Below are 22,872 nucleotides of genomic sequence, written 5' to 3'. Positions count from 1 at the left end.
ACATAGCTAAGTCTGTTTTAGACCAAGTTGAGTTTATCAAAACACTATCTACCATTAGTGGTATTAAAAAATTAGCTTCTTGTAATGTTGCTGCAGCTGCTAGGATTGTTAATCTGAAATCAATAGATTTTCCTTTTTCAGATAAACTTATAGATCCAGATACCTTGCAGGAAGTGCAAAGGAACATATTTATCTCACCACATGGGATTCTGTTATTGTGGAAGACTACTTCTGGTAACATAATTACAGAAATGATTTTTCGGATGTACCACATTTGATTGATTCTTGTCATCAATATTTATTGAAGTCCCCTGATCAGGAGGAGACTCATAAAAGTTGTGTCATCTGGACGTATGGCGTGGAACCTACTCACTTCTTTATTAAAGATTTGCAAACTGACGTGAAACCACAGATTCGTAATCATGGCAATATTAAAATATCATTATGTGCACCATGTGTGTTGCGTGAGGTACCTTCTACTCTATGGGCACCCAACTAACTAACCCAACTAACTAACTAACCTAATGCCAACCATGTGGGATTATTGGATGTACCACCTTATGAAGCTAAGGTTAACATGAGCAAATATCCAGTTTACATAAAACAGTATCCTTTATCCAAAGAAAAAGAAGAGGGGATTAAACCTGTCATTGACAGTTTATTACAGCAAGGTGTTATATGTAAAGCTCAGTCCCCAAATAACACTCCTATTAATTAATTGAAACCAGGTACTAACAAGTATCGGTTTACACAAGACTTGAGAAAGATTATTGAAGCAGTCATACCTATTTCACCTATAGTACCTGACATTAATTCAATATGAACAGCATTACCAGCTTAAGTGGTATACAGTGGTGGACCTCTCCTCTGCATATTTCTCAATTCCAATACATAAAGATACCCAACCATTATTTGCATTTACATTTCAACAACAACAGTATATTTGGACATGCCTTCCAATGGGTTATGTTGACTCAGCAGCTGTCTACAGTGCCATGGTAAATAGACATCTGGCCCAGTTGTCCATTCCTTGTAACTCGACCTTATTGCAATATGTGGACGACATTCTGGTGGCGGCCAGAAATGAGACAGAATGTGTCTCACAGTGTTTCCCACAGATTAGAAATCTAGTTGTGGCGGGGAGGGGGGTGGGTGGTCCGACGGGGGGGGGGGGGGGGGGGGGGGGGGGGTCGGGGGTCGTAATAATTCCTTCGTTAATAATTCGTTACACAGTTAATTTGTTAATAATTTGTTACATTAAATATTAATCCAAAATGATTCACACCTTCACAAAATTAACAACAACTAACATATCATTTCTGCATTATGCATGTAGCTACGCTAGTGCTAAACAGCTATTTAACTGGTCTGCTCCATGACGCCGGGTAAGTAGCTAGCTCCTGAGACTTCTCACCAAAAGAACGAAGGGGAACCTTCGAGTAAGGTACCTAGCGAAAAGTAGCCTCAACTTTCCTCGACTTTTAGCTACGGCACTAATGCTGAAGGCTCGCTGATATAGCTGTCGGTCTTACTAGAACGGCGTATGTATGCATTGTTGCTAACGTGTGTTGACTTTGTGACTGTGTGCATATGTGAGAAAGACGCATGAGTAAGAGAGACGGAGGGAGAGCAGGGGAAAGGAGATGCATCTGAACGAATACGCTGCGTGTTTTAACCTAAATAGCGATAAAAACAAATGTTTTACGAAGCGCAATATGTGGCGGCCGGTGTTGATTGTGTGGCGCACCGCCACACATTAGTCTATGTGTGGGAAACACTGGTCTCAGATTCGATAGCTCTGCTAAAACACTTGGCAGCAGGTGGACACCCCGCCTCACTTGCTAAACTTCAATTCTGCCAAGAATCAGTAAACTACCTGGGAAACATCTTAAAGGATGGCTGTCGATTTTTGTCACAAGAAAGAGTGAACAGCATTAAGGACATTGTACGACTGAGGAACAAAGCTGAGATGTTGTCTTTCCTAGGACTGGTGAACTATTGTAGGAATTGGATAGCTGAGTATGCCGTCCATGATGCAGAATTGCGCAAAGCCACACTCAAAGACTCTCCTGAAGTCATTCAATGGAATGAGGAAATGAAACATGCCTTCCGTCATATCAAATATCTCTTGTGTACTGCTACAAATTTACTTTTTATCTCTATGCAATTTCAATTGCACTTATACAAGTTATACTTGTACTTATGATAAATAAATACAGATTTTAAAAGCATACATGATCTGTGTAAACATATTATTACTCTGTGATCAAAAGGACTCGAAAGGACTCGAAACTCAAACTGCAGGACTTGGACTTGACTTGAGACTTGTCAGTCTTGACTTTGGACTTGACTCGGGACTTGCCTGTCTTGACTTGGGACTTGACTCGGGACTTGAGGGCAAAGACTTGAGACTTACTTGGGACTTGCAAAAAAATGACTTGGTCCCACCTCTGGGAAATAGTATCTTAGCCTACAGATTACCCGTTTCTTCTGCTCAAGCTGCCGAGATAGTTGCTTTGACTAGAGCATGTCTATATGCCAAAGATAAATCAGTTACCATATATACAGACTCCAAATATGCATTTTCAGTGGCACATGACTTCAGTAAAATTTGGGAAAACAGAGGTTTTGTAACTACTGCAGGAAAACCCATACAACACGCAGATTTAGTAAGAGGTCTATTGGATGCTATGATGCTACCAACTAACCTTGCTATAGTAAAATGTGCGGGTCATTCAAAGGCAGATTCTGATATTGCTAAAGGTAAAAATTTAGCAGACAAACATGCAAAAGATGCAGCGTTAAATGATTCCTTCCCACCATGGATGAATCATTATTTTTTGAATATTCAAATTTCTGATCCTCCGTTTACTATTGATGATTTGATATATTTTCAGAATCAGGAAAAACCATCTGAAGTTGTACTTTGGGAGAAGAAAGGATGTGTAAAGCACAATGATGGTTTATGGAAAAATGTAGATGATAGAATAGCAATACCAAAAATAGCGTATGAATCCTTAATATCCTATGTACATGGTGTTACTCATGTAGGGTATAAGAGCACTATATTTCACAACTGTTCTTTACAATTGGACTAGAACAACAAATTAGAGACTTTGATTAGAAAGACTTAATCTGTTCTCGTTGTAATCCACACGTCAATCCAGCTAAAAGAGATCATTTGCCAAAACCTGAAGGTCCTTTCCAACAATTACAGATAGATTTTACTCACATGCCCAAGTGCAGAGGATTTTCGTATCTTCTAGTGATAGTGGATCGATTTTCAAAATGGCCAGAAGCCTTTGCGACAAGGAAAGAAAACGCTCAAACAGTAGTCAAGTGTTTGATGGAACATGTTATTCCTCGCTTTGGGATACCAAATGGGATAGATTCTGACAATGGCACTCCTTTCACATCTAGAGTAACTAAACAATTGACCGCTGCATTAGGGATTAATTGGACATTTCATATTCCCTATAACCCACAAAGCTCAGCACAAGTGGAAAGAACAAATAGAACCATTAACCTCTTCGGAAACCTGTTAAATGTGCCTAAAAACGCCTAAACAGCATACCCAAAGTAAATTGACTGCTGTTCTTGAACCATTTGGAGTAGATGCATGTAAATGGACTCTTTTGAAAGCTGACACTCTGAAGTTATGTTCCTTGTTGTCAGGACCCCTGTCAGTCCTACTGGTGATGAGAAATAGAAGCTTGAACACAAGGAAAGTGAAAGTTTCGATTTCCACCTAGATTTTGTTTTGAAAACACAGGCCTGAAGAGGCCTAGAGGTGGTAGGTATTAGCTGGAAGACAGAATTGGACCACAGGTTGAAGCCTTACCCAATTCAGATCAAAAGTCAAACATACTACCACAAGATCTCTTCCTATAAGCGATAGTAAGTTAGAGACTGAAACAAAATAATTTGACGAAGGAAGAATGAAGCAACAAGATCGTGGCTATGTGTGGATATAATTCATTGTTTGGACAAATACTCAACATGGTTTGATACTTTGGACCCTTGGGAATGTAAGCAGATGAGGTTTTGATGAGTTGTGTGCATACCTGGAAAATTCCTAAGTAATCGTAGGTAAGTAAAACTTTTTTCTCTGGCATTGTTGAAGGAACGGTCACCGGACAAAGACAATGACGGTACTTTCTGTTGAGAGTTGAGCTTGAATTGGTTTATTTCAATGGAAGCACAAGAATCGTAGCTTTCCAACGAGGTATCATATGTGTAGCAGTCTAAAAAATATATTTTTTCAATTGAGTGCGTTCTCACTGAGGGAGGGGGGCGCAGCATTTCTTGCTCGCCGGCGAGCCAAGGTTTCAGAACAGGTTAAAGAAAGATTTTTGAAATTACATCAGACTAAACAAACAACTTAGATAGACACCCTTCTACAAGTGCTTCTATCTATCAGAGCAATGGCAAATTCAGGTACGGGTTTGGCCCCTCATGAAGTTTTAATGGCTAGACCTTTTCCTCTACGTGTGCTGATGGACAAAACACCGGCGAATGATTTAACCTTGTTAAAGGAGACTCAACAAAATTATGTGAAACAGTTGTGGTCTTTTGTGTCTGAAAATAATCAACAAGTCACAGATTCTCTTCCCTCTCCAGGTGAGTATTCATAGTTTTAAGACATGAGATTATGTTTTAGTACGCATTTTGAAAACATTGGCTCAGCAGGATCAACCGAGGTTCGGACCTCCGACTCAGGTTCTTTTGGTGACCAGAACAGCTGTTAAGGTTAAAGGCCAACCACTATGGATCCATGCATCTCGACTACGACAAGCACCTCCTATGGCAGATTCGAAGATTGACTCCCAATTCTTGCTATGCGTGTTCCATGTTACCTCAATCAACAGAAGAATTGTTTCCCTATTGGACAGTTCCACTCCAAGGTCCTGAAGGATTACCATCCATGTGCCTTCTCGCTTATCAGTATGTATTGCAAAAGCATCCCTTGTTAGGAGAGCAACCTAGTTCAAAGACTCCTGTGCAACCTGTGCTGAATAACATCTATGTAGCCAAAGCTAGTAACCTGGTAGTCAAAGCCAAAGGATTGTTGAACATGATGTCACAGTATATAATCTATTCCAATATTTCCATAAATCAGGGAAATGAGCCGGATTTACTGAATTCTCATGCTACTATATTCTCTGTACCTAAGGATTTGCCATCATTGGTAGGATGCACAATATTCTACAAGAAACATATGGTTTCTTAGCCTAATGATTTGTCTGTAGTTCCTACTGAAGTTACAGCTAATATCTATTCGACCTCAAGTTTTGAAGTTTCCATTAGAGGAGTAGAGAGGGATTCTGTTGGTGCAAGGGACGTAGGTTTCTTGCGAATCACACAGTGTCAGAGCACCTTTGAATATCCGGGTTTGGGATATTACATTACTACAATGGGAACTCCGCCCACCCCAGGCTTTAATTGGTGCTGTGGTGAGAATGTATGGACAAGTTTACCACCATTATTCAGAGGACTTTGTGGAGTGTGTACGTTGAACTATTTATTATATGTGGTCGAACCTATTGAATTCATGACACATCATCAAACTGGTTTCAGAGCTAAGCGTTCCAATACTGAAACTATGGGTTCCGTATATTTGCAAAACACTGATGCAACTGATTTGGCTAATAGATATAGTGCTCTACCTCGTGATTTCAGGATATTTACATGTACGCAGCTACATTGTTCAAAACCATCTTTTGGAATACTGAACTTCAATATTCTAATCATTACATGATAGCATTGACTCGTCATGATGTGGCTAGAGTGGCTACTGCTACACTTATGGGATTCCAGGCGTTGGGAGATGAAGTTGCTGCAATTAGAGAATTTACTATAAACAATAGAATTGCTTTGGACGCAATCACCGCCGCTCAGGGAGGCGTTTGTGCTATTGTAAGTGACGATTCATGTTGCACATATCTTCCATCAGAATCCGAAGATCTTGGTAATTTGTCGAAAGCTATTGACAACATTATAGACATACAGGAGAATATTGTTAGGACCAATCGGGATGCCAGAATGTTAGGAGGATATCATAATAATCAGATCTTGGACGTCATAGCTAACATGTTCAAGGGCAATTCTCTAGTGACATGGATTGTAGGCATCTTGGCACCAGTGTTTCTGGTAATCATGATTGTTGTAGTGATCATGGGTTGCTGCTTTCCAATATTTCGAGCACTTATGCTGAGATCTCTGCACTCCATCACTAACATGCCGGTCATAACCACAGGAAATATAGCGATTAACATCAAATCTATTAAAGGACGTTCTGATACTTCTTCTGAAGACTCATTCTCATCAATTGACTCCATCGACAATGTTGATTAGGAAAGATAGTGTTGAATGCCATGTAATGTCTAATTATGGGTAAACTGAGTTGAACAGATGGAGAAGGAGAGGAGAAGGAGAGGCCATACCTAAAGAGGAATTCGAGTTCGGCTGAATCTCGGATGAAGACATCCTCTTTCTTGAAACTTGTTTGTGTGTGATGTTAATTTAGATTCATAAGTTCAGAGCCTTCCTCCCATTAGGAATGTAATAAGGAATCATATTAAAAATTGTATTGAGTGTTATGTGTATTTAGCATGAGAGTGTTGTAAACTTAGAATTGTCACACGGAGATGACGCTTGGGATTTTACCCGTATGATAAGAGAGGTTTTGACCAAGTGAGTGTCTGTGTGGAGTGTAGTGTAGATTAGCCGCATTATCTTTTACTCATTCTTTGCCAAGTGTGGAGTGGGGTTTTGGTTGTGCGAGTATAGGTTACAGGTGACTGATAACTCATGCATGATTCCTATGTCTTGTGATATTTTAGGAGATCCCACGTCTAACGCATGTTAATGCATGATACCAGACGAATTGATGAGGCCGCCATTTTGAATGAATGAATAAAAAGTTTTTTCCTTACTCCTACACAATGTATCCAATATTCACCAGATTTGGCACAGATTATTTTCAGACCACAATCACCTTGACATTTCAAAATAGGACTGAATTACAGCTGTTTAAACTTGGGCCAAATCTGACCACGCATGCCACAGGAGAAACGGCTTCCTTTTTGTATACAGTAACTGTACACAGCAATTCCCAGCACTGACAATGGCTCACAGGGATAAGACGGGCTCCGTTGAAGTGCAAGGTGGAAGGTTCGAATCCACCCAAAGTCATCAAGCATGTCATGATACTTGTTATATCTGTTTAGTGAAGCCAGGTATGCCACAGTAGCTGTCTAACATCATAATGGTAATGATAATGTTTGAATCTCAGGGGATCTATACTCAAGAAGAGTCAGATTTATTGTGCTTTATAGATATGTGTCCTCTAAACTTTAGGGGGGCGATCCCATGTGTGACATGTTAACTTGTGATACCAGACGAATTGATGCCGCCATTTTGAATAAATTTAAACAGATAATCTTCAGACCACAATCACATTGACACATCAAAATAGGACTGAATTACAGCTGTTTAAACTTGGGACAAATCTGACAACCGCTTGCCACAGGAAAAATTACTTATATTTTTACGCAGTCACTGAAATGACTTCTAGTACTGAGAATAGCTGACTAGGATAAATTGGTGTCCTGGCAACGTCAACATCAGAGGTTCAAATCCAGCTAAAGCTGACAAGCTTGTCATGTCTCTGATTCTCTGTTTAGCGAGACTATAAGCCACTGCAAAGGAAGCCAGGTAAACCGCAGTCACTAGATGTCGAAAGTTTCTTCTGGGTCATCTGACCTGCTTGGCCACCACATTGCTGCTTGCAGCTATATTTACTTGTATTATTGTTTTTATTGATTTTATGTAAAGCACCTTGAGCTGCAATTCTTGTATGAAATGTGTTATATAAATAAAGTCTTATTAAATGGCTCACGACTACTACAACTGTGCACTAGACAGACTAAATGACAGAGCTGTTTTGGACTTGGCACTAGTGGGTCAGCATCACCATTCGTCGGGACATTTTGGCGGGCACCCTACTGTACCCTGATCTCCTCTGCCATCTTCTTCTCATCGTCAGTCAGATCCACGGTTGTGCTCTCCCCAGAGGAGAAGTACTTGGAGGCTGGGATCATCTTCCCATCTTCAAACTGGAGGCTCTTCACCAGGATCTGTGGAGGATGCGGGAAAGAGAGAGTTAAAGAGAGAAAGCGTTAAAGAGATAGGATTAGAGTTAAAGAAATATAGAGAGTTAGAGAGAGGAATGAGGACGGACAAAAGTGAGAAGTAATAGAGAAAACAAATGTACGGGTTCCAAACTGTCTCAAAGAAAGGAAACCAGTTTGTGCTGTCCGCGCATGTGGGACTTACTGCTTTGCCGTCAGATCCGAACACAACCAGTCCATTCTTGGTGACCAGACCAGGCTGGACCGCACCCTCCATGTCCAGGGGCTGGCCCAACGGTATCGTTCCGGCCAACATGGATGACCCATACAGGGTCACTGTCTGAGAACAGACAACCGCAGAGCACGAGTTAGACTGACATGTAATGAGGTGCCACAGAGCAGTTTTAATAATAATACATTCGTGACACGGTCCAGTCAAAAGGGGGATGTTGTTGGCATCCATTATTGTCCGCTAGAAGCCGAAAACGTTTTCGTTTTCTTACATATTACAAAAGTTGAAGTGTTGAAGAAGCCACTCAATATAATAAACAACGTGTTTAGGATCACTGAATACTCATAATTGGTTCTTGTTTACCTAAGCTTCCATCATGCGTGATATGAGTTGATTAGCATCACGGTGCAGCCGTATGTAGGCTGTGTTTGTCTGTACAAAGTACGATCCCATCCCCCCTCCTAATAAAGTAGTGAATCGGCAGATTTGGTCTCAGGTTAAGTACCCTTAAATATAATGTTTCACAATTAGTTGTGTCAATTTTCAAGCGTGCCTTCTGCGTGTTCGCCGTACATTTTTGTCACACGTTTGTTTTACCCTACATCCAACGACTAAATAGAATGACTAGGCTAATCTAAGCATTGCATTGTACACAGGATTATTTTTTCTTTGTTTGACCTGGTAATGGAAATGAATAGGCTACATCTTTAAGGCTGTTTTCAGAAGATGTGATTTGCACCAACAAATTAACACATAACTTGAATCATAATCGGGCCAGGTACAGTGCAATATAGTCAGTGCAAAAATACTTGGTGATAAAACACACATATCTAGGATTGAGTGCAAATATTGTTTTATTTTTCTTCACTGTGCTCGGAGCTCAAAACTTCTAATGATTAAAGGGGTCATAGAATGCAAAACAGAGTTTACGTTGTCATAGTTGCATAATGACAGTTCGGTGGGTAAAACGGACATACTGTGAGCCTCAAAGTCCATTGACACCTCTTTCCTATGCAAATCTCACTATTTTAAACTGCCGCTGTAAAACGGTCGGTTTCTTAAAGAGGTACTTCTACGGTAACTACAAAGAAGAAAGTTTGGAAGTTTTTCAAGGATATTGAAAATGGACCACGGTCGTAAATGCAGTGTTCCAGGATGTACAGGGAACGCTTACACTTTTACACTAGTCTACACACGCTTACACTAGTCTTCCCAAAGAACCTAACACTCGATGGGAATGGCTGATGTTTTTTTTATGAGAAGATCCCAGTGAAGTTCGACACCCAATTATTCATTTGCTCAAACCATTTCACCAAAGACAGTTTTGAAAACCTTGGACAATATAAAGCAGGATTTGTTAAGCCACTGTTGCTGAAAAGAGGTGCTGTTCTGACCCTATGATCATCACAACCGCAAGCTGTAAGTATGATTTTGTTGCTAACAGTTATTAGCAATGATACGGTCTCCTGTATCTAGCATAGGTAAAATGTGTGATGATTTCGTTTATTGGCAATGGGGTAAACGTTATTTAATTTTCCTAACTGTGTTTCATTCGAATAAATAACCTGTGTTGTCATGTAAATCTACAATTCACGATGTATGTTTGGCTATGTCGCGTCTTCATGTTCCGGTTCAAGCTTCGCTCATTGTAAACCAACCAATCAGCGCACAGCTCATCGATATATTCATGAGCATACCATAAAGAAGGGAGAAAACCTCTCGTTTCATTCTACGGCTATTTCACAGGGTGCATGAGGGCATATAGAACATTTACAGCCCAACCAATATTACATACCCTATTCGGAGACTAGGGGTGTCACGATACCAAATATTCAGTGGTTGGTGCCAATACCAGTAAATAAAACAAATCTCGATGCCAATTTCGATACCACGGTAAAAAAAAAATATTTTCTAAGATTCCATGTACTTGAACTTGAAACATGAACTTCTTCCTTTAGGGTTTAGGTTGGTTGAGGGGCAATTCTATGGGCTTATGTGAAGCTCACTGTGACATGCTTGCGTGTAAAAAGGGCTATACAAATACATTTGATTTGATTTGACTTCTTTATTAAAATATAAAAAACAAAAAAATATGTTAAGATAAAAATCAGGGCTGTCAAAAAAAATATATATAAAGAATTCATCTCATGTTTCGAAGTGAATTCATCTAGATTAATCAAAATTAAAAAAATCTTTACCCCTAATGGCTAAAGCTTCTTAAAGGACGTATTAAATACAAAATAAATCAATGTCCTTTGTGGTCACGGCAAGATTCTGTCACTCGCAAATCGTCTTTTAAGCTACATTGAGTCTATGGCATTGTAAAACATACAAAAAAAGGGTAATCGTGTTTTGTCAAACCAATTGCATATTCATTTGTAACTATATTAAACTAGGACATTCAGTGCATTTTGCTAGTTTTGACATGATACTTGCAAGATTAAATTACATTTAGTCATTTAGCAGACGCTCTTATCCAGAGCGACTTACAGTAAGTACAGGGACATTCCCCCCGAAGCAAGTAGGGTGAAGTGCCTTGCCCAAGGACACAACGTCATTTTGCACGGCTGGGAATCGATCCGGCAACCTTCTGATTACTAGCCCAACTCCCTGACCACTCAGCCATCTGACTCCCAACATAAATGCTCTCTTTCTCTCCTTCTAACCAAGGTAGGCTATAGGCCGTTAACACAACAGCATAGCTAACCTAAACTACGTACATGACATAAGCCATTGTAACACACGTGCCCACCATCTCAAACATCATGTAACGTGTATTTCAGTATGACAGATAAAAAAAAAATACAAAATGCATTCTTTGGATGTTGTTAATATGAATCAGAACTCACCTTGAATTCTTTAAACAAATCCGGATGACGGTCTTTCTGGTGCTTAGCTAAATTGGAAGTATTACCTCCCTTGGTCTGAAGACCACAGTAGCATCTTTTGCATAATAGCTTCGGCGGATTAATTATAACGCCACGGTCGTCTGCCTGAAACGCAAAGTATTTCCAAACACTACGTTTTGTGCCTTTCTTGTCAACAAGTCAAGGTGGGGCGATTGCTGCAGCTGCCATCTTGGTTTTCTGAATGTAAACGTCGACTGTAACACTCCTGAATACTGCCTCCATCAGTTCCATAAGAGGCGCAGCACCGATGATAATATCTGGCATCGGCGCTCACAGTGCTTCAAAAAAATAGGCATCGGCGGTGTTTTGTTATTTTAGCATAGTAAGGTATCGTAAGTATCGTTCTTGTGACCTTAAGGACCTTAAGGAACAGTGTGAAATACCCCCAAAAATGACTCGATAACCCCTTTAACACAAAACGACCACACCTCTCTGAAGGCGTGAAAAGGTCTCAAATCTTTGAAGCCGATTGTGTGGGCTAGAGCTTTCCAGGTCAACCAACATTCAGATACGTGCATCTTCAAATATTTTCTGATTTCAATGTATGACACATAATTTGAAGCTTCCAATCTGCACTTTCACAATCTGTAAAACACAGAGAAATTACCCTTTTGACTGGACCGTGTCACATTTCACTTGGGGGACGCCTTTCAAAATACTCAAGAACATCTTATAAACAGGGGAGGTTAAAAATAAGTCTATAATCAGGGTACAGATCACAAACAAATACACTGGGAACGATATTTAAGGTAAAAATTTAAAGGCAGTACAGAACAGATGTATTTTGAGGAGTTTTGCAAATGAGGTGACTGTGTTGGCTTGTTGTATGTGCTGTGTGTGTGTGTGTGTGTCAGGGACCACGCACACCTGACCATCAATGACCGTCCACGCCCCGGGAACTTTGTCGTGGCCACGAATCCAGTTGTGGATGACTTCTGCTGGCTGAGATAGGTTGACCTGGGGAAGAGGAAGGGTCTAAACTGGTTTAACATTTTCTTTCATAGTCTAGAAAGCAGACAAGAGCCAAACAGCTGGCTGGCAAGTTGTGTGGAAAACACATGGACAGGGGCAACCTTAAAAATAACCCTGCACCGTCTCCCCAAGAATGTTGTGTAACATCACAGCCAGTATCTGGTGACTGCTATGCCCCTTCGCCAATTCCTAACTTGCACACACCTGACCACCCCCCCCCCCCTCCTCTGGCACCCCCACCCCTTACTCAGTCTCTAGAAACAACTCTTCAGGACTGTAAAATGAATTACACTCCTCGGATAGTATATAATAAATACAATTTAATTATATAACATTTATCAGCATTTATGTTAAATGAATCAATATATAAAAGGAATAAGCAAAGCAATTTCTGTTTTATTTGGGAAAACAAAAATAATTGCTGGTTGTGGTATGTGTATGTGTGGCCCCTGTGTGTGTGTGCTCTCACTTTGGAGTTGGATTTCTTTTGGATGCCCTCGTAGCTAGCTCCTTCCTCAGACTGGGGGATACGAGAAGCTTTCCCGTCAGCGATGAGCTGGACGGACTCGACCTACATACACACACACCGTTTAACAGTCATGGTTTCAAAAAGTGTTCAACAATGATGTGGGCTGCATCTTTCACTAAGACATGAGAGAGAGAACAAGACTCCAATATAAGGAGAGAGACAAAAAGAGTAAACAGAGAAAGATAATCAGATTATGGACAGACAGAAAGAGATTGTATGAGATGGATGGATAAAATGGATGGATAGATGGATGGATAAGATGGACAGAAAGGATGGATTGATCTGTTTCTTCCCTGATGGACCTGTAATAGTGACAAACTGAACTATGTGTGCAGTGTTGCGTGTGTTGCAGTGTTCACCATGGTCTTAATGCCCTCTGGGAAGAGGAAGCGGTTGTAGAGGGTGTCCACAGTGTCGTTGGGCTCCACCACACAAGCCCTCTGAAGCAGTATGGGCCCTGTGTCCAGACCGTCATCCGCCCAGAAAATGGAGAAGCCGGCTTTTTTATCACCATGGATCAGGGTCCTGGGTTAAACACACACAGAACTGGTTCAGACACAACATCAGCCACAGAGAGGATACAATAAAAAAATATATAAGGATATTTTATATGAATATTGTTGAATTAATTTTGGGTTTAAAACTTTTCCTTTACCTAGGAGATACAACAACAAAAACAACTCTGGAGGGCTCTACTATTGTTACTTCGTATGTATGTAGTTCCGTCTTTTATTGGTCATTTGCACAGATCACTTAAGGCAGTGGTTCTCAATCTTGGTCCTTAGGGACCCCCTGTCTTGCATGCTTTAAATGTTTCCCTTTTCCAACACACCTGATTAAAGTGAATATGTCGTTATGGGGCTCACAAAAAGCCTGGTAGAGACCATTCAAAATCAGGAGTGTTGGAGAAATGTGGTGATTTCTCTTGAAGTTAGTGCTATAGGACCCCCTTTTTTCAATTTGCAGATGAGTAAACTAGCTGTAGTTACAATACTTAGAGAGAAAACCGCCGCATACACAGACACATGTAACACAGACAGAAAACACAGGGACATTTACTGACACAGAAAGCAAACAGTTAGTACTAAATTCCAGTGCACAAAGAACCGGTTCAAACTCATGCCAAACCAGTTAGCTTCTATGTACACATGTTTATCCCAGAAGCAAACACATGCACGCATGATGTACGCAAATGTGCTAAGATAGTCTGGACTCAATCATATTCTGAGATCATATCAACAGAGTGTGTTGATCCCTGACCCTTTGCAGACCACACAGACACAAACACCTGCACGTATTGTACAATACCAGCTTCTTGCTGATCCTTAATTTGAGCACTCTCCATGAACTTGCATCTTGGAATCTACGCCGTCCCTAACAGTACCAAACCCTCTCTCTCTCGCACATACACTCCTTTCTCTTTTTCATTCTGTGTTGCAACCCGTCTCACACACCCTTTACTTTCAGCAGCACCTCCCCCACCCATCCCCCCACCTTCTCCCACTCTCACCAGTTGATGGCGGAGGCGCCGCGGTGCAGTGGCAGGATGGAGGGGTGATAGATAATGGAGCCGTGGGTGGGGTGGTCGATGACGTTCATGGGGATGAACTGTGAGCAGAAGGGCATGACGTTGAGCTCGGCCCCCACCGCCTTGTAGGCCTCCACCACCTCGGTGATGGGCTTGCCCTTGACGCGCCACCGTGGGAACTTGAAGACCGGAGTCCCGTCCTTCTCGGCTGCCACCGCTGAAGGGGGGGGACGCAATCCATTAGATAATGTCCACAGGATTTTTTTTACAAGCGTGTACTGTCTTTGCAGTAGTAATGTGTGTGCAATATATGAGTATCTGTGACAAAACTGGTGTGCGTGTTTTGGGAAAGAGGTGAGGGGCCTACTCTCCCAGTCCCTGGACAGTGGGTAGTGTCACACGACCCATGAGGGTCATATAACACCCACACATGGGCCCCACCTGCTCTTCACAAATTAACACACACACACACACAGAAGGGATGGGGCCAGCCTGTCTGTCTGTGTGGGTCTGTGCAGGCCTCTTAGTTGCAGTAAAGCATGGTAGACCAGACCTAGTTGGCGATGCTTTATGGGTAGGCCTCTGTTTTCTAACAGGTCATAAGTGTAAACCTCTTCACTAGCCTTGCTGCTATTTAAGCCAAGCTAAAATATATGGTTTTTAACAGTCATTTCAGGTTGTGTTATTCCAAAACTGCTAAAATACTGATAACGATAAAATAACTGTTTTGTTATGACTTTGTCCATATGACTTTGTCATAATTCACATGTATGAAAAAAGATCCCACATGCTTCCCAAAGGCCAACCAGTTTAGGTCCAGAAATCTCTCTCTCTACCCAACAATGGTCCCACTATCCCACCCTAACATAGTTAAGGAGACTAACAATCCAAAAAGGCCTTCTTTTGACAGTTGGCCCAATGCAGAGTCAACCTGCATCTACGGTACCTCATCCCCTCACCCCCCATCCCCAAGCACAAACCCACGACCCAGGGGGACCCCTCCACTCCTCAGGCAAAGCAAGGCTGCCATCACGGCTCACTGGAGGAGGTGACTGGGAGTAATCATGTACACAGACTCAGCCAACTCAGAGCGTGAGAGAGGGAGAGAAAGGGAGAGAGAGAGAAAGAGAGACAGAGGAGACCGAGACTGAAAGAGAGAGAAAGGGTTCGAAAAAGACAGTGACTGCCTGCACTGATAATCGACAGGGGCTGTGGTTCCTTGATAAAGGTTCCAAAGCTGGAGGGAGGGTACACTCTTTCATTGTCACTAGATGCAGACATCCAGAGAAAGAGGGTCACATAAAGAGAGAGTGACACAGAGAGAGACACAACGGAATGGTAGACAAATCTCCACGTGACTCACCCAGAGGGTCTGCCTTGCCATCCTTGTCCGGCACAGTAAACACACCTACCACTTTGTGACCCTGTTTCCGAAGGTTGGTATACACTTCCTGACCAAACAGGCTCTGGCCAATGAGGGCAAGTTTCAGCTTATTTTGGTAATAATGCTGTAATAGAATAGAGAAAATATGAAACAACATTAGTAGAGGTTACTACCAAGGTTTATGTTAGACATATTGTGCTAAATAGCACATTAGAAATGTGATTGAATTGATTAACATATCACACCTGCTATTCTTCTAACCACCTACTGTTTATTTATAGACATTGTGTGTTATAAAACTTTCTACGACTCTTTCGCCCGTTTGTTATCGTTAACCAACTACCACACTCCCTGGCAAGAACAAGGGGGCCTCCTGAAGTTCACTAAGAGGCAATCGGCTGCGGAAAGTACTAGAAAACCGACAATGCATTAAGTGTTACAGAAGCCTAGGCAAATAGCCTAAATACAAAACGTTAACATAATATGGTGTTTCCTTGCGACTATTATCTTTAGTGAACGAGTGGTGCTATATAGCCTACTAATGCTTTAGAGCACTAGCCTACTTTTTGTGCTCAAACGCCCATGATGAAAATACTTGAGGCAGTTGGGTTACTTTGTAACAAATACTGTTGCTGTGTTGATCATGTCTCTTACAGATGCTCGTTAACCGATGGACCAGTTAGTCACTAGCTTGGTTGGCAGAAGCCGGGGACGATCATGCTGCCTGTCCTATGCTGATGCAACTCTCCCTGAGCATGTACAGTACAGCCTACAAATTCGTGCAACAAAAAGCAGCGTGGGTAATGTAACGTGGCAACATGCTAGGCAGACATGTGTCTTTGAATGATGGCTATGATACTTAATTGTATTAATATAAAATATTATCCTCGAAGCACTTTTCTTAAATGATCAGCCTAGTTTTAACACAAAAAAAGATTCAGGTTGACGGTTCAATGCTTTGCATTCATTATATAGTGAGTCATCAGAGTCATCTGCAGTATGCATACGCCATTCACTCTTAACCTGGCAAGAAATATGATTCTTCGGTAGAAATAGTATCAGCATGGAACGGAGGGATGCAGAAAATGCAATTACTACTCACGGAGGTGGTTGAGAATTGTCTTATGATCCTGTTCGCCGTCCACAACATGATGGTGGTGTTTTCAATATAAAGTAATATAGAATATGTTAAATGTGAAGGGGGCACTTGTTCTCTAGGCTACACACCTGCCTCGCTGCTTGTGTGACAGTGGCAGCGACTGTGAATAACCTGAGGTAGCCAAAGCCAGCTTATACCCGTGTGTGCTAGCCGATTCGAGTACTATTGTACGTGCGCGCTCCCAGTTCTACTTCCACCAAGACACGCTTGAAATTAGTGTGTTTTACAGGAACCATATTCTGACGCTATGTAAAACGTGCCTTATACCAACTGTATTCTAATTCTAACGTAATTGTTTTTACAGACAGAATAGTCAATTGTTAAGCCGTACGGTTTAGTCGCGATCATGACGTGTGTTCTCAGGAGTAGAATGTGCGTTACCCATGTCCCGCCCGTCATTAGCATACGAAATACATCTAAATGTGATACTTTGTTTACCAAAATCATTATGTGCACGTTAATATCAATGATACTGTTTGTGTCATTGATCATATCCAGTTAAATCGATTTATCATACAAGTAGGCTAGTTCAACGTCGACAATCACCTGCGCACGCGTGCATGGAAGAATGGACTCAAGAGTGATCAGTGCTGACCGCCTGTTCCATAAAGCGAGTTTACCGAATAAGCCAGATTTGTCAGTTAGTCGGATTCATTTCCAGTTCATTCGGTTCCATAAAGCTCAACCTAGTTCGAACTCAGTTACTATGGTAATTTATCTTTCGAAACTAGCATGGTCCGGGTCAGGCAAATTCTGTCTTCTTGCTTAACCAGACGTTCCCGACGGGAAAACGATGATTTACCACGGACATTCTCATTTTCAAATTCTCATCAGTTCTATAAGTAGGATAACTTTAAAGAAAATCAACGGGCTAGTAATCAGAAGGTTGCCGGATCGATTCCCCGCCGTGCAACATTATGTTGTGTCCTTGGGCAAGGCACTTCACCCTACTTGCCTTGGGGGGAATGTCCCTGTACTTACTATAAGTCGCACTGGATAAGAGCGTCTGCTAAATGACTAAATGTAAATGTAGGCTAAATATTGTAGCCTATGAAGGCTATTTACATTTAGCCTACAGAAAATGCGCTCGGCTACACAGCCGGCAGTTCTCGAATCGATCTCACGGTACTTTGATGGCAACGTCACAGTGACGTGTCTTCGGCGCCGTCTAAAGTCGGACAAAAAGTCTAACCAGAATGCTTTTTTTCAAGTCAGCCGCCTGCAGCGCCGCATGAAGTCAGGTCATGTCGAACGCACCTATTGATACAGACCAGAGCCAAAAAGGGCGGTGAGTATGAGTGACAAATTACACAACATATGCTGTAATAATAAATAGTGTAATGAATGTTGGTTCGTTCGTGGAGCAGGAAATTACTGCCCAATATGTCAGGCTGAAAGAACACCGGTACAAGCTGGTAACAGTATAACTAGGTCTTTATTGAGTTGGACAAGGGTTCTCTAACAACTCATAAACTGAGGTGGAATACTCCAGGGCACAACACAGGCTACACCGGCATTCAAGGAAGTTGGCTCTCCCCAAACCACACTCCACCCTCCCCAATCTTGTGAAAGCACGGCACTCTAAAGGCTGGGTCAAACCCCCAGTAGACACTCCAACGTCACTGCACTCTCAACGCTGGGTCAAACCCCCAGTAGACACTCCAACGTCACTCGTGCATAGGGGAGCCCAACTACCCCCCTTTGGACAGTGCCCTGCTCTTCGTACCCTCCCCCGGGGTCTGAGCTTGGGGCCGCCGTACGCTTCCCGGACTGGATGTTGGCTGGACGATTTCGTCGGCTTAAGTCGATAATCACTTATGGAGCACTCTCCCACTTTCCCCGCCCTATCGCTGCTAAAGGAGGCAGATATTCCTCCCCTCCTGCCTACAGGAACACTAACCCCTCTCGCTCGCTGACTTCGTCGCCGGCAGTCCTTGTAACTGCGAACGCTCGCCACCCGCCTCCCAAAGTGCTCACGCTCTGACTAGCCTACCTCTGTCTCGGCCCAGTCCCCCTTTTAACCACTCCTCTATACCCCCTATAATCAGCCACACCTGCAACCACTAATTACATGAGCCCGCAGCTCATTTCCATTACAATAGTAACAACTTTTTCATCGAGGGTCTTTGGTAAGCTTTATGCAACGTGTTAAAACGTACATGCACTAGTAATCTTCCCTCCTATCTAATGGCAATTAGAAAGACAATGAATCAAATAATTTGATTTCTGCGTTGTTTCAAAAGCTTTACATTACATTTAGATGCACTGCAGCAGTTGTTTTGCTCACAGCTATGCCCCTACATTTGGTTATAATCTCTTGTATCTACTAATATCATACATGGAGAATACTAAAACATACAACAATATAACCTAGCTAGTTTATTTCTTATTATACACTTGATGTTGTAGCTACCAACAGACAAAAGGAAACTTTGGCGGGTCTTTTAAATTCAGCGCCTTCAGCCAGGGACGCAGATCTTCAACTTTGGTTGGAGGTCGATGCAAAGTAAAAGTCAGCCCACAACATTCGGACCTGTTCTTTCCACTGCAGTTGAAGCTGGGCATATTAGCCTTATATTAGGTGTGTTCGACATGGACTGCGGCTGCATGAAACGACCGGCGAGAGTGGCCGCTTGCAGTCGGGGCGGACATTTCGCTTCTCGTGGTTTGCTGCGTTGACGTCAGTCACGGCCGATTAAGCGCTGTTTGCTTACTTTACTTATTTATAATTAAACGTAGTCTTTCCGTTAGTGAAGAGGCGGAGTAAAACCCTTTCTTCCATAAACAACTGTTTGGTCCGGATTTGAGCATTGGCGAAACTGAAGGTGTCCGAATATTACAAAACACGCATCAAAGTTGTCTTGTGTGAGTCTGGCCAATCATGAAATAGCTGTGTCGTCACTTAACCCGTGCAGTTGCTCTTGAGAAAATGCGCTTGGCAACACAGCCGGCAGTTCTCGAATCGATCTCACGGTACTTTGATGGCGACATCACAGTGACGTGTCCTCAGCGCCGTTTCAAGTCGGACAAAATGTCTTATCAAAATTCAGTGGCTGTTTATCAATCCGAAGAACGCTGAGAACGCAAGTACATTCTTTTGAAGAACTTTCTTGCAAGCGTCCTTGCGAAAATGGTCTTGCAAGGACGCAAGGACGGAGAATGAATTGAGATGGTTAAGGGTTTTCCTAGACTTGCAGCATTATGATAACACTGGCTAACTACAAAAACTAGATAACAAAGCTAAAAAATGGTTTTCTGTAGCCCTTGCTAACTTACAGTACCTAATGTTAACTATTGTCTGCACTGAGATGCTAGCTAGGTTATCGAAAAATCGGAGCAAATTTACGAATTAGCCGTTTCATCAATAAAATAAGAAAATTTTCAGCGACTACACTGCCTATTTCTCGTCACATTTTAATTCAGATGCTGATTTATATGTACCGTTTAGCTGAAATATGAAAAGTAAAAAATTACAGTTGTGAGGTTTGTCCGCCTCGCTTGACATCTTGCAATGACTTCTGGGGAATCAGAAGCGTTCTCGCTGGTCAAGTCATCATCCGATGCATCCTCGATAAAAGGGGCGGATCAAGAACATTTGGGGTATTTTTGGAGTTCTTCCGTTCTGACTTGTGATCTTTGGATTGGAACCGTACTTGGGCAATGAAAGATGACGTCAAACGAGTTCGCAAGAACACAAGAACGGAAAAAAACGTGGATTGATAAACAGCCACCGTTTCAAGTCAGTCGCCTGCAGCCGGCTGCAGCGCCGCATGAAGTCGGGTCATGTCGAACGCACCTAATAGTACCAGAGCCTGTTTAAGACATAAGCTGTGTCTACTACCGCGCACTTGTGCACTTCAGAATCAGAATTGGTGTTTATTTGCCATGAAAGTTTGCACAGACAAGGAATTTATTTTGGCAGGAGAGCCTACCCAGGCAGCCATGTACGGCGCCAACTAGAAAAGTTACAGCATAACATGAGGAGAGAGGAGGAGAGAAAAAGGCAACCCCCAGACAATTCTCCTAGAGGAGTACAGTATGGGAACAGGCAAAAACCTCAGCACATAAGCCCAACATTTACACAGACATTTGCACGGGGGGGGGGTAGACAAGCAGCATCTGGACCTGCAGCCATGGTAGGCGCTGGACACAGACCCACCAGCCACCCAGGGGAACAAGCAGTCAAAGGCGTTGGATGGGGGTGGGGTGGTGGTGGTATCTGTAGTAGGTGAAAGTTAGTGTGTGAGTAGGTCTGGGTTGGCGCCCTCGACCTAGGCCACAATCAGTCCGAGTCTCCCTATGCAGATTGGGTTGGCAAGGAGACATCCTTGGTCATGACCCGGGTAGAGACCAAGCCACAGATGTAGGTGGGGGAGGGGGAAGGGAAGAGCAAGATAGTCTCGCTTCAGCGCTCTCCAGGGGAGTTGTTTTCCAGCAATGGCCTTGGCCAAGGCCTGTGCTGGTTACAGGGCCGAAAGTAGATAAGATTGGTGTAGTTGTTTTGACGAGTAGACGCGCCTCAATTTTCACGTCCACGTCCTGACTTTCAGTGCTTAGGGCGCTTCACTCACAAAACCAGGAGAATTCAGTGCACTGAAAGTACCCGGATGTCGCACTGCAAATGGTCCAAAAAAACTGTGTACAACGATGGACACTACTCACCCTAAACGGGCGCCATCTTGGCTACGTAGCGGAAAAAGAGGAGCCCTTTCGGCAGCTTTTTCCACTTGAGTGGAGAAGCGCGTTCATTTTGGCAGGTTTTGCGGGTGTGGCGAGCAGATTTGCGCCCGTCACTTCCACCAAGTGTTTGACGTAAGTGTTCCATTTGAGACAGCACTTATCAGCGACGGAGTGCACTGAATATGTAAGTGCAGTGTTTTGCAGGGCACTGTATTGCAGTGTACTTCATAAAGTGAGCGGTAGTAGACACAGCCATTCTCTTTTAGTAGCCTACCGTTAAAGTGGAAATATCTAAACCGGAAATGAGAATATGCGGATGGTTGTGCCCAGAGAATGTCTGATATAGGCTGTTTATCAATCCACGTTTTATCCGTTCTTGTGTTCTTGCCAACTCGAAGTACGGTTCCAATCCAAAGAACACAAGTCACCAAGAACGCCAAAAATACCCGGACATTTTCCTGATCCGCCCCTTTTATCGTGGATGCATCGGATGGTGACTTGACCAGCGAGAACGCTTCTGATTTCCCAGAAGTCCTTGCGGACTTGCAAGACCATTCTCGCAAAGACGCTTGCAAGAACGGTCTTCAAAAGAATGTACTTGCGTTCTCAGCGTTCTTCGGATTGATAAACAGCCATAGACAAGTTTTTGAGCCATTTCTGCTCTACTTCCTGAACTGCTCCCTCTAAATCACAATCTGCACAATGACACCCTGCACATTGCAATTTGCACTATTGTATCGTTTGCACTATCTGTATATTTAGGTATTTTTAGGTTAAATTGTAAATTGCTACTTACAGGGCTGCCAACTTTTCCAAAAACCTTGGCGTGAGATTTGGTAGCCCCCCCGGGTGAGCTTTCGCGAGCTTCACTTCCCCCAAAGGCGAGTTTACACGGCTGCATAGCCGCGGGAACATATTTTATCAGGGGGGTGCTGGCGGGGGCTTAAGGTTGCGGGGCGGCAGGGAGGAACTGGGAGTAAAAATTGGCCCTGGACTTTGATCCAGACCGGCCCACCAGAACTGGCCCCCATATACACCACCACAGCTGCCCTGCTAATGCAATTATAGTCTGTGTTCGATGTGATGCGAGTTTGGGAGTTCAATCCCCAAAGCAAGCGCGCGTAGCACGCGAGCCTAACATTTTTTGGCCTTTATTTGAGCACAAAATAGTTGAGCTTCATGTAAAATAAACATAGCCGTTTTTCAATTGGTAAAACCTTGTCTAGTGAATGTGATTTCTTTGTCTCTTCATTTTTCAGCCACACCCTACGTTTCTTAGCCTGGTTTTCCATTGTTATTCTTCTCCCGGTGCTCGATTGCCAGTCCGCTACTGCGGAGCTGTGCCAC

General features: G+C 42.7%; 1 protein-coding gene across 1 annotated transcript in view; it reads right to left on the bottom strand.

Annotated features, from left to right (window-relative positions):
* The window catches only part of aldh1l2 (aldehyde dehydrogenase 1 family, member L2), a 28,660-nt gene extending 11,509 nt beyond the window's left edge, over window positions 1–17,151 (bottom strand). The window contains exons 1-8 of the mRNA XM_047022665.1: window positions 16,789–17,151; window positions 15,666–15,810; window positions 14,285–14,519; window positions 13,134–13,299; window positions 12,715–12,816; window positions 12,141–12,230; window positions 8,338–8,472; window positions 8,013–8,138 (exon numbers count right to left, since the gene is read on the bottom strand). Of these exons, the coding sequence (XP_046878621.1) occupies window positions 8,013–8,138; window positions 8,338–8,472; window positions 12,141–12,230; window positions 12,715–12,816; window positions 13,134–13,299; window positions 14,285–14,519; window positions 15,666–15,810; window positions 16,789–16,836 (1,047 nt within the window). The 5' untranslated portion in view covers window positions 16,837–17,151. The remainder of the gene's footprint in view (window positions 1–8,012; window positions 8,139–8,337; window positions 8,473–12,140; window positions 12,231–12,714; window positions 12,817–13,133; window positions 13,300–14,284; window positions 14,520–15,665; window positions 15,811–16,788) is intronic.
* Window positions 17,152–22,872: the final 5,721 nt, after the last annotated feature.

This window comes from Hypomesus transpacificus, chromosome 7, assembly GCF_021917145.1.
Source record: "Hypomesus transpacificus isolate Combined female chromosome 7, fHypTra1, whole genome shotgun sequence".
Lineage (NCBI taxonomy): Eukaryota > Metazoa > Chordata > Actinopteri > Osmeriformes > Osmeridae > Hypomesus > Hypomesus transpacificus.
Note: the sequence above shows the minus strand (reverse complement) of the source record. Positions and strands in the feature narration are given on the sequence as shown.